Source organism: Stegostoma tigrinum, unplaced genomic scaffold (genome assembly GCF_030684315.1).
Source record: "Stegostoma tigrinum isolate sSteTig4 unplaced genomic scaffold, sSteTig4.hap1 scaffold_594, whole genome shotgun sequence".
In the NCBI taxonomy this organism is placed as follows: Eukaryota; Metazoa; Chordata; class Chondrichthyes; order Orectolobiformes; family Stegostomatidae; genus Stegostoma; species Stegostoma tigrinum.
Window position 1 is genome coordinate 1 of NW_026728531.1, and position 13,252 is coordinate 13,252.

Genomic DNA, 13,252 nt, shown 5'->3' on the forward strand with positions numbered 1-13,252 from the left:
AGAAGTCGGGGGGGGAGGAGAAGTCGGGGGGGAGGAGAAGTCGGGGGGGGAGGAGAAGTCGGGGGGAGGAAGAGTCGGGGGGGGAGGAAGAGTCGGGGGGGGAGGAAGAGTCGGGGGGGGAGGAAGAGTCGGGGGGGGAGGAAGAGTCGGGGGGGGAGGAAGAGTCGGGGGGGGAGGAAGAGTCGGGGGGGGAGTCGGGGGGGGGGAGGGAGACGGGGTGGGACGGGGGAGGGGTCAGAGAGGGGGAGGGGTCAGAGAGGGGAGGGGTCAGAGAGGGGAGGGGTCAGAGAGGGGAGGGGTCAGAGAGGGGAGGGGTCAGAGAGGGGAGGGGTCAGAGAGGGGAGGGGGCATGCTCCTTTATTCATTACAATTATCTCAACCAGGGTGGTGCTGTAGGAAGAATTCAATTTGCTACAGCTTCTGTGTGCATTTATTTTTAAATTTGTTCTCAGCATGTGAGCAATGCCAGGCATTTATTATCTATCCCTAATTATTGAGATGCTGATGGTTAGACTTCTTTTTCAGCAAGTCCTGTCTTTGTCCTGACAGAAATTTAAGGATTCTGACGGAGTGACAATAGGTGGATTAAAAAGAACAGTGCAAGTATTTTTCACTCTTCACCTCCACCTAGTGAATCCTGTCATAAAAATGCACACATTGGATGAAGATGGAATTGACTTCGACCACAGCTTCCCATCGTCCATCACTACTGTTGCACATGAAGAACTACTACTTTGGTAAAGTACACAAAAGTGCTTATGATACCATTCCAAGCAAAAATTCAATATTCAGAGTCTTTTGTAATGCTTTACAACCAATGAATTACCTTCGAATGTCAGCACCATTTAGTGGCATGCAGCACAGTAACATTTCACTCAAAAAACAAGAAAATGACTGATTTAAATGGCAAGTGTTGGCTCGAACTCCCCTGCTCTTCCTTGAACAGTATCACAAGGTCCTTCCTTTTTCACTCCCAAGTTTAACATCTCAATCAAAACGTCACATAAAAATAAATGCAAATTACAGTTACTGAAGTAGCAACCATTCTGACTCCAGTGCTCCTAAATGTATTTTTAGAGAAAAGCCCTGGTCATCTTATTCTAAAAAAAGAGGCACTGAAAATCAATAAGGGTAATGCTGGAAGGAAACTGGACAGGTTTGGGCTCTCTATTCTAGAAAGGGAAGGGTAAAAGGCAACTTGTTTGTTATTTGAGACTCTGGACAAGTTTGACAAGATAGACCAAAGAAATTGCCACCAATATCTTCTAGAAGAAATTCAGAAGAAGCATAACCCAGAAAATAGCTAGAATACTGAACTCACTACTAAAGTAGTTGCTGTAAATCGCATAAGAGAGAAAGCAAGATAAACAGATGTTAGGGAGAGTAGTAATGTCGACAGGATTAGATAAAAACTTAAAGAGGTAGGAGGAGGGTTGTTTGAAGCAAAGACAAAGGCATGGGCTAGTTGGGCCAAGTGGTCTGTTTCGGTACTGTAGACTGAATATATGTCAAAACAAGTCCTTGACTGGGGCTCGCATCATGAATTTCCAAATGAAGAATTAAGTTAGAAATAATTTCACTGCAGCTATTGAACATGATCAACCAAGGTGTAAATCCAAGTGTTTGTTGCCTGCAAAGTGCTCTTGGATGCTCAAATTTAGGAGGTGAGCACCTGATAAATGTCTCGGATGCTTGGCAAGCTAAAGTACAGGCACTGACCTGGTGATGTTCAACATGGATGCTGTCTCCTGTTGGCCAGCGATGCTTCCCATTGTAACCACCGCCTCCACCTCCTCCTCCGCCACCTCCACTGCCACCACCCCCAGCGACTCCACTGCTGCCTCCTCCTCCCAGATGCTCGCCGGGCTGCCGCTGGAAGAAATAATCCACCATGGCATCATCCTGAGAGCGGCCCGCAGCCAGTGCAAGTGCTGGTACCACTACTGGCACCGGAGGCCCCATCGAGCCGGGGCCTTGTGTGGAGACCGAGGCAGTGGCCAGAGCCTGGGAGGCGGCGTGTTGTTGCTGCTGCTGCTGCTGGGGGCCGGCAGCAGAGGGTCCTGTTAACACCACGGGCATGCTGTGAGCGACGCTGTTACTGAAACTGTCCTGCGGTGGTGGCGGCTGCTGATACTGCTGCTGGGGGAGGGAGTCCTGCCAGAGCACTTCATTCATACCTTAAAAACACAGGGAACAACCATTCCACCTATACCTGTAAAACAAAGCAAACGATAAAGCAAAACTATTTTACACTGCAAGCATTAAAACTGCATGAAGAACAACATCTTATTTTTGCTTCACGAGCATTTAAAATTCAAGTTCCATCCCCCTCCCCAAAAAATGGACACTAATTTTGAAAAAGTTTCTCTGAAAATAGGAAATGATTGCACTTCAACATGCAAATCCTGCCCCAAATTCCTCCAAGTCTTTGAAAACACTGTCAATTTAAAAGTGATTCCATGAAAACATGAAAATGAACAGAAAGGTTCTTCCTCCTTATTTTAGGAACATATGTTTTCAAAAATTATGACATGAACATTCCAAAATTAACATGTACACTCACAAAAAGAAAAGCAGAATTGAACTGGACTAAGATTCATAAAAATGGTTTTGAACACCATGTGAATCCCCCTCAAAACAGTTCATGTGTTGTAACGTACTTAAGAACATAAAATAAAAATGTAACACATAAAATTCAGGGGCACGTGTCAGATGATTCGTTTACAATTAATTACTCCTTTGGACGAGCACATGACAGTAATCCTCGGTCTCCATTATCCATGTTCCCAAGTCCAAGTTTATGAATTAACGTGAAAATATAAAACAGAGCAATGGTATCTGACGAACAGTGAACATGCAGCAGCAGCACTCCCCCCAACCCCCCACACCGCATGTGCCTTGGCACTGCAGAATCTCGAGATGCAACGACAAACAGGCCTAGATCAGAAATCGAAATGCACATTATGTAAAAAGTATTAGACAGGGGATATTCTGGTCTTACTTCAAAATTTTCTAGGCTTCCCAATTATTTTGTCACGTCTAGCAAATAGAAATATTATTTAAATTTGCTTCTGAATAGCAGATAAACCTGCAACCTCATATCAACATCCACATGTCTGAACATGTATTTATTAAAAATACACAAAGTCTGAACACTGGACTAACTGGAAGGTGTTAAATTGTAGTTTGATTAAAAACAAGCTTTCCTTACTTCTGTGTAACTCACACCCCTCATCAACTGTGCTTTTGATCCACAGTCACAAAGACAAGAAACATGAACCCCAACATAAAGAAAATATTAGAACAGGGATGAATGGAATTCTAGCAGCTAACTAATAGAGTCCATTTATTCCATACATCATTTTCAACAATACAAATGCCACTTTCTTTGCACAATTACATCAATAAGAAACTGATCTCAGTTTTTGTTTCATCTAATCAAAATGCATTTGTGTATAACTACTATTCTCAGCCGAATCATGTAGAAAAATTGTTTCACCAATTTGTACAGAATATACATCCTCTGAAAGTATGCAAAGCAAAAAAAAGAACCAAATGTTCTCATTAAAATCCAACGTTTGTTTCACGAACAGCTACAGTTGGGACATATTCAGAAACCATACAACTTTCCTAATTACAGGCCTGGCAAGGCTGCACCAACACCTACAACGGGAGGAAAAAAATGCCTAACATCTGAATCTTAGACAATACCAGATCTTATTTTTCTGCTGTAATATTGAATGCAATTGATCCTGACACAAACTAACTTTTACAAATTTCAATATTCAGCATTAAAAACATGGAAATTATAACTTAGCAAAATGTTTTATTTCCTCCATTTGACAATCTTTACTGCTCGTTTTCTCAGCAAATAATTAATTACAACCAGAACAAAAAAATCTTGGGAAGTGTAATCAGTGGCAACATATACTTAACACAATAATCTTTTGCTCAACACAAATCTTACTTTTACACAAGTGCAATGCCCTCCACACCGAACACACAGACAACCCACATTTCACAACCCCTTTGATTCAAATCCATATTTCAAGCTTTTAAAACAAGTAAACAAATATTTCAACTGGTGTTGCAATTATGAAAACAAGCTCGGTATTTCATGCATTGAAACTAGCCTTCCTTCCCCATTGTAAAAGCCTCGTTTCCTGGAATAATTGAGACCAGCACATTTTCGCAAACTTTAACCATCTGGCTTCGCGCAGGGGGGTGGACGAGCTTTGAAAATGACCCCCTTTCCACCCTAATAAAAAAAATGCTTCTCTCTGTCTCTCTCTCCCCCCCCCCCCCCGCCAAACATACACACCCAACTTCCACACACCCGCACCATCAGTTTACAATGCTGCTTATACTTCCCCTCCACCCCCCATCACTCCCCTGTACAAACACACACACACACTACAACAATGGCCCCCGAGTCCAAAATACTGGGCAGAAAGGGGCGCTGGAGGAAAACTAATCGCCCGATTTCCTCCCCACCACCCACCCGTCGCCCCTCAATATCAGGCCCGGCGGATCGCAGGGTGTCTAAACTGTCGACTAGTGGGGTCGGGCGAAGATACTCACAGGCAGGGAGGGCGGATTGCAGCGGATTGCGGCCCCTTCTCCGATCCCTCTTTCTCTACAACATGGCGCTACACTGGGACACTCAGGCGCAAGGCATCCTGGGTGAGGGCAGTCTCCCTTCCCCCACTCTCTCCCTCTCTGCCTTTGTTTCTCTTTGCAGCTTCACTTACAGTATCTTACAAACAGGTGATTTAAGCCTCACCCTTTGAAAAACAACCTTCCCCAGCCATCACATAACCATTCCATCAATTCAGATTCTTCATTTCCACCAATAAGACAGTCAATTCGGAAGTGCAAAAGGGAGAAGAGGAAAAGAGACAGAGAGAGAGAGAAAAGTCCTTCATCTTTGGAGGCACTAACAATGCAATTGCAAATCACAAATTTGGCCTATTTTTTCAACGTAAATCTACAATCTAATCCAACACGACTCCTCCCCACCCCAGAACCTTGCTTCAGTTATTTAACACTCATTAAATTAAAAAGAAAGCAGAAGAACGAGTGCAACATGCATGCTGAATGCAGACTTCCGTCAGGAAAAAGCTGGAAACTGCAAAAGTGCAGTTTACATTTAATTTTTAGCAATGTAAATTTGTTTCCGCACAGGCAGATCTCATGCAATTAAGTGTGTTTTGTCATAGGCCAATGTCGCAATCGCATTCATTCTACTCAGGACAAATTGTACCCCTGACACCAATGGGCTGCACAGAGCAATTTTAGAGTGGGAGCAACCAAACTGTACCGAAGCCTGGAAATCACACAAGAACCAAAGTGGTAAATGTGTATTAAACAGTGGTAGGAGGAAAGAATGTAAGGCACAGTTCTAGAATTTGGAACAGAAACAGAGAGGTCTGCAGACTTGTGGCAAAAAGAGCAGACCAGATAGGTGTCATATTGGTGTTCTAGCCGATAATTTTCCCTCAATCAACTCACAAAAAGCAAATTATCTGGCAATATAGCAGTTGTGGAAGTTTGCTATGCACAAATTGGACTCCATGCTTCCTTCAATAGAACAGTGACTATACTGAAAAGTGCTTCATTAATCATTAAACTCTTTGGGGCATTCTGCGGTAGTGAATGGCATAAAATATTTACTTCTCACTGTACCTTTCCAATCTTGCAAGAAAAGTACAGGGTCAAAGACTGGGACATTTTCCCAAAGCTTGGTCAACAAGATAGGGTTTATTGCACCTTTGAGAAAGAGAGAGAAGTAGAGGGGTTTGGGGAGGCATTTCTAGAGCTTACAGTCGACAACAGCTGATTTGACAGCCACCAATGGTGTTGCGAAGGGAAGAGTAAAGATTCGCCATGTTAAGTAAGTGAATATATTCAATCTGCCTGACAAAAAAAGATGTAGACCAAGAAGCTCGGTTTAAGAGATAAAGGGATGGATTAAGGGATACAAAAAATTCTAAGTGGTGCACTTCGGCCCGAGATGGCAGGGGTTTGAATCAGTAGCTGAGTTTGTAATAGGGCTGAACACAATGGTTTTGGTATTCTCAGTTTTTAATCACAAATTTCAGCTCATCCAGTACTTGATGTTGGGTTAGCAATGTCCCAAATCAGCACTGGTGAAAGGGTTATGTGTGAAATGATCACAAGGTAGAGTTGGGTGCCATCAGCCTTGATAAAATGTGATACCATGCTCTCAAATACTATTACCAAGGGGCAGCATACGGATGAGAAATAGGACAGAGAGTAAAGGCTTAACTCAGGGTGAGCTCCGGTGCTAAAAACAGATATTGCTGGAAATGCTCAGCAGGTTTGGAAACATCCGTGGAGAGAGAAGCAAAGTTGAACATTTGAGTCCAATTTGATTGTTCACAAATGGCATGTCCTCACAGAAGCACGTGAAATCAATCCAACACTGCTAAGCAGATGTTGGAGTATGTGGTGGTCTTGCTCAAGTACTCCTCAGGAACCTTTATGAACTAATCAGCATCCAACTGGTTTTACACTAACGGAGGGAATTTTATGAAGTCCAAAACAAAAGCAGGAAATAGGAAGATTATGATGAAAATAAGAGGGTGTCCCATTAAAAACAAGGATGAGGAGAAGGATTTTTTTTTACTGTGGGTCATATCTCTGGGACTGTCTTCCTCAGTGTGATGGAAGTAGAGTCATTCCATCTATTTAAGGTAAAGGTGGATGAGTTTTTGACTAACAAGGGAGTCAAAACGTTATCAAGGAGTGAGCAGGAAAGTGGAGTTGAAGCTACAACATTCAACATTGGAATGGTGAAGCCATCTCAAGGAACCAAGAGGCTTACTTCTCCAAATTTGTACGCAACATGGTGTGTGGGGCTAATTCAATAGTCATGATTTAAAAATCTCAATTTCCCAATGATGGGTAAGCGCTGGGGGAAATAGTCAGTGTTTCTGGTGTGTAGAGCCTCACATCAGCCTTGGCAGGTTCACCCTTGGAATATAACTACACACAATAAATTCCCATGAACATGCAGCTTGGTGACAGTGGTTGGGGTTATCTAGGCTCTGGATTGAAAAAGTGTTGTTGGATGAACAGTTTCCCTGTTCATCCTGTAAAGAAGCTCCACTCCAGCAGGAAGCTTCACAGATATGGGATGGAGAGTCACAGTCAGGAAGGTGCAGAAGAGCACTGATGCAATGGCACGTCCTTACTTGACCCCAGTTTACTCACATGTGGATCTGTAGCTGATCCACTGGTGACAATCACGGCTGGAACATGATGAATTTCGGCAGGCAGCAGTTTCCCAATTCATCCAGTTTGATTGAAGGCCTTTGTGAGGTCAAAGAATATCAAGCATTAGGGCCCCTACTGGCTGCTGTGTTTTTCTTGGACTTTGTGGGTGTTGGTGAGTTTGCTGAGCTGGGAGGATTGGTAGCAGACGTTTCGCCCCCTTACTCGGTGACATCCTCCGTGCTGTAGAGCGTCCTTTGAAGTGCTGTTGTCCTGTGCCGTGTCAAATTTATCTGGTCTGTTTTTTGCTGCTTCCAGTGGTGCCGGTTCTGGGTGTGCATTGTAATGGTCACTATATTGGGTCTAATTCCATGTACTTGTTGATGGAGTCTGTAGAAGAATGCCAAGCCTCCAAGAATTCCCTGGCAGTCCTCTGTTTGGCTTAACCAATGGTAGTAGAGTTGTCCCAGTTGAAAGTGTGTTTTTCTTGTCTGGGTGTATTGAAACCAAGGACATCTGCTTGTGTCATTTAGTTGTTAGCTGCTGTTCGTGGATGTGGGTTGCTAGTTGTCTGCCTGTTTGTCCTATATAGTGTTTTGTGCAGTCTCTGCATGATATCTTGTAAACCACATTCATCCTGTCCATGGTATCTACTGGGTCTTTGACACTGGTCAGTTGCTGTCTTAGTGTGGCTGCTGGTTTGTGCACTGCCATGATTCCTAGTGGTCTGAGTAGTTTCTTGGACTTACTCCGATGATTATGCCTCCTGATGGACACAATCCGGTAGTGACTCCAGGAGGAGCTCTTCAGCCACTGGAGAGGAGGTGATTTGCAATGACCCTTTCCCAGAGATGGACAGCAAATCCTGCTACGTTCACGGCCATTGTTCTTATCTGCTCCCTCAATGATGGTCACATTGGCACCTTGGAGATGCTCTCCTCCTTCCGGACGAAGGAGATGGGGTCATGTATTCTTGCCGAGTATGTTTCTCTCCCATATTTCGACATTCCAGTGGGGATTCCATTTGCACCCATAGGACATATTCATTCTGAGCTGTCAGGTTGCTTTCTCAACCTTGTGTCAGCCAGGGATGGTGCTGACATGGTGACAGGTACTATAGTGAAGGTTGAGGCATTCACATTGAGGATGATGCTTGATTGAGATCAAAGTGCTCCTTCCATTGGTCAATGATGATCCCTCTGTCCGCTACTCCATTCTTGACTCTCAGCCTAGTCAGTCACTGGGTGAGCTGCTAAATAGTTTTTGACTATACTGAAGAATCCACACACATCAACATGACTGTCAGTGCTGTGCTGGATTGCCTGCACTTGTTCTAACACCACCAGTTTTATTTTGTTGGATCTCAGTCTTCATTTGACTGTAGACCCGCTTTCTTTCCTTCCAGTTTTGGTGGTGCTTTATCAGTGACTTCTTGCATTTGAGATTTGGTAGCTCCTGGTCATTCTCATCAGATCAGCCTCATTGTTTCCTGGCAGAGAAACACCAAGTCTCTTTGTACATGTTGTTTATGATGGATACAAGTAGCCCAACTGCTCTCGACATTCTATGGTTCCTGTTTGGTGAATGTCAGTAGGTGGAGAGTGAGATGCTGACAGAGTAGGTCTTTTCTTTCTATAGTCTTTGAGTCCTTCGACATTGAATACCAAGCTAGTACTTGTCACTTGTGGTTTGTAGGCAAGCCAGACAGAGATAATAGACCAGATTAGGTAGGGGTCAGCGCAGCATTGGTCAATGCCTGTTGTGGTAGAGGTGCTGCCGAGCATTCTCGTCATCCCTCAATCAGACGATGACCTATTCAAGCAGGTGCCAATGTCTAAAAAGTCAGTGTGTTGCAATGCGCTTTATATTTTTGTCTGATTGATAAAGTACGTTGTTGGTTGTGACCCAACCACGCTCTCGGTAATCTGTCAGGGGGACTCCAACAGGATGCTTCCCCTTCCTTGCCAATTTCCCAGAAGTTTGTGTTCCTCCTAACTGAGACTGTGAAACTATGAGGAAAATCAACTCTTCTCCCTTTGGGATACAAGACAATGGCTGGTGTCAAATTCCTCTTTGGCCTCGTCCATTGTTGGTATAGTTGGAGTATACACACTGACCATTGTGGTGTACTGCTTCAGAGATTGGCTCAACCTAAGGGAACTATAATCGCATGGGACAGGGGAAAAAGCAAGAAAGCAGAAGCGATATGTTACTGACAGAATTCTGCCCACTGGAACAGCAGACCAGTCAACGTAAATCACAACATGTACTTCACCATGTTAAGCACAAGCAGTATGTTAGTTTACCTGAAGGGATCTCAAACCATTGCACTCCCTTGTTTTACTGTCATTTTTCTAATAGTGCTCAAACCGTTGACAGCAAGATAAATTGACCATATGCCTGCACCCCAAGGCATTCAAATGCTGAGGATATTTCTGGTGATATTCAAATCATAGCAAATATAATCAAATATTAGCCCGTGATCATTGCAAGCCAAGCAGAAAGAGTCCCAGCCACTGTAAGTCTATATGTCATTAGTGAACCTAGTTGCCTGGTGCCCTGGAGTGCTATCTGGCTCAGGGACCAGAATGTTACGTCTATTACTTGTCCAGAACTTACATCTTGGAGATACCATCTACTACTGTCCCCTGTCTACCACCCTGCACCCACCCACCCACCTACCAACCAAATTCTCAGAAGATGCAATGGCCACCTGTTTGATAGGGTCTGCCAACTTAAGGCAGAAGTGTCGTGATGACCCCTTTCCCTCTGCCCCATCCCAACAACCATTGATTTGTTACCAGTTGATGAATGAAAGGTTACAGGGAAAGTACAAGGAGAGCGGACCTGAGGAATGTCAGATCAGCCATGATCCTATTGAATGGCAAGAACACACTCAGAGGCTAAATGACCTACGCCTGTTTCTATTTCTTATGGGGCCTCTGACAAGGTGACAATTTGTTTCTTGTGATTCCCCTTCTTATTTGTCAGTTTATCCCCTTGAGTTGGCTGTGGGCGAATCTCCAGTGACCTTTGAAATGGTCTTGGATTTAGGGCAGTAGCTTGTCACCAATTTGCCAATCTCCATTCTTAGTCAGATTCGCTACAGGTGACTACAGTTCTGTAACTTTTGCTTTCTTGACTCAACGTCTTGCGATTTAGGCTAATTTTAAAGTCAATAATCAAGAAGAAGGATTGTCACCAACTCAGAATGCAATGTTGTTGCTGTCTCACCAGCATCATGAGAAACAATAAAAAGCACCACAAGATGCGGAAGCAGAAGGTCATTCAGCCCGATGAGTCTGCTCAACCATTCAATAACATCGTGGCTAATCTGATAATCATCAATTCCACTTTCCTGCCTTTACTCATATACCTGGATTCCTTTACTGATGAAAAAACTGTCTCTCTCAGAATATTCTTAATGACCCATCCTCAATAGCACTCTTGTAGTAAAGAATGCCCCAGATTAACTATCCTCTGACAAATGAAATTCCTCCTCATCGCAGTATTATATTGGCAACGCATTCCTCTAAAATTATGCCCTCTAGTCCTAGACTCTCCCACATGGCAAACAAACTCTTAGCAACTACTATGCGAAGTCTACTAATAATCTATTCTTCTAAACTCCAATAAGTACAAGACCAATCTTCTCAACCTTTCCTCAAAAGAAAATCCCTCCTTTTCTGGAATCAATCCAGTGAGCCTTCTCTAGACAGCCTCCAATGCTAGTAGAAGTAGACCAAAACTGTTCACAGTTTTCCAACTGTAACCTGACTAGCACTGTGTATAGTTTTAGCAAAACCTCCCTACATTTATACTTCATTCCTTTCGAAATAAAGGTCAATATTCCATTTGCTATCTTTTTACCTGCCGAACTTGGATGTCAGCTGTGATTCATGGACAATGACTCCCAAATCCCTCGGTTACGTAGTTGACACAGTAAAACACATAACAAATTATAAAACAGACATTGCAACAAAGCCACTGATTTCCAACTCATAGCAGACCAACTGTCAGGCAGAGTTGTAACATTGTATATCACGTGTATACAATCGTTAAAAGGAGAACTCGCTTAAAAAGAAGGTACACATATAATAAGAGATAGTAGGAACTGCTGACACTGGAAAAACTGAGATAACACTGTGTTTCTGAAGAAGGGTCTGCACCCGAAACATCAGCTTTCCTGTTCCTCTGATGCTGCTTGACCTGCTGTGTTCATCCAGCTCTACATCTTGTTATTACACATATAAGAAGTCACTTCGGGATATCATGAGTATAGTCAATTAACTCACACAGAAAATGTCCTTCTCCTCAGTGAAATGAGTTCTAAGAGGTGGGCAAACTGATAAGTCCAATGATCAACTAGCCGATCATGTGCTGACCATTGAGAGTTCCTTCATCTCTGCATCTGGTCCATTTTAACACAAGTAACTGACTCAGTAATGGGAGTTGAACGGGGAGCCTGACTATGTTCCATTTCTGACTACCGCCTTGTGTAGTCTGAGCAAGACTTCCCTTTTGTTTTGTACACCATTCCCTTTGGAATAAAGGCCAACATGCCAACTGCCTTCCCTATTACCCACTTTTCTTGAATGCTAGCTTTTTGTGGTTCATGCACAAGAACATCCAAATCCCTTTGTCCCTCAGCTATCTGTAGTCTTTCCATATTGAAACAATATTCAACGGTTCTATTCATCCTGCCACAATGCATTATGCCATGTTTTCCCACATTATATCCCATCTGTCAAATTTTGGCCACTATATCCTTCCATAGACTCTTTGTAATATCCTCAGTATTTATTTAAGTAATATTGAGTCTTCTGCAATCATGTCAATTGAATATTGATCTTCTTCATCCAAGTGAAGATCAGTGACCTCACAGCAATCAACAAATCACAGATTGTTGCAGTACAGTTCTAAGATTCTAAGAAGGCGGCCAAATGGCCCAACTTGCCTGCACTGGCTCTTCAAACAAGTATCAATGTCGTCCCCACCACTGCGTATGGTCCATGTTTACAAAGCCTTCTCTGGCTTCACCCTGTCCTAACTGCACCCTATTCCAGCCCTGTACATGTTGGACAGAAATACAGGGTTGTCATTAAGCCCCGACAGCTTCATTCCCTTGCACCATCACATGCAGTCGTCACCCCGTGCTTGCTGAGCTTTGGGGATAGTCTAAGGATACAAGGCGGGCCATTTAGGACTGAGATGAGGGAAATTTCTTCACTCAAAGTGGTGAGCCTGTAGAATTCCCTGCCACAGGAAGTGGTTGAAGCCAAAATATTGAATATTTGAGACAGGAGTTAGGTATAGGTCATAGGCTAAAGGGATCAAAGGGTATTGGGAGTAAGCGTGAACGGAGCTGGATGATCACTTCTGATCATATTGAATGGCGGAGCAGGCTCAAGGGGTAAATTGCCAATCTCAGCTCCTAATTGCTGTGTTTTTTTCTATCATCTATTTGGACTCCTGGTCTAACACCTAACATGTAACATATTCACCTTTTCTTCAAAACCCACTGTGACCTCCTCCAGCCACCATGATCCTCCAAGTCTCTGGTCCTTTGGAAAGCTATTGGAGAGGATTTTTTGGGCATCTACTGGAGAGGATTCTGAGGGTGGTTCAAGGCAGCAGCTCATTACCACCTTCTCAAGGGCAACTAGGGATGGGCAATAAATGCTGACCCAGTCAGTGAGACCTACATCCCACATGTAAATTAAACAAAATTTCACATTCAACCATAAAACACAAGCTCAATGTTAAAAGCAGTATTGCTTCAATTTCTACTTTGCTAATGAATTCTAACACACACAAATAAAATAGAGGCTACTTGATTCTGTCAATTAGGGAATGAATGATGAGAACTTAGGAAGGGAATTTATTTGCTCAATGAGTTCTTTATTCTAACTGTTTCTTGCAAAATCTTTGCTGCTTTTCATTAAATGAAAAATGGAACTTTACTGTCTTTAAAAAATTTACTGGTAGGAACATGAGCAATTAGTGAACTAGGAAG

At 43.2% G+C, this 13,252-nt stretch overlaps 1 protein-coding gene across 1 annotated transcript; it reads right to left on the minus strand.

Annotated features, from left to right (window-relative positions):
* Positions 1-1,719: 1,719 nt before the first annotated feature.
* Positions 1,720-4,674, minus strand: LOC132208988 (pumilio homolog 1-like; the record flags this gene model as incomplete). Its single annotated transcript, XM_059644222.1, has 2 exons — positions 4,582-4,674; positions 1,720-2,212 (listed from the first exon to the last, which is right to left on the minus strand). A coding segment is annotated over exon 2 (456 nt), but the record flags the coding sequence as incomplete, so codon positions are not given.
* Positions 4,675-13,252: the final 8,578 nt, after the last annotated feature.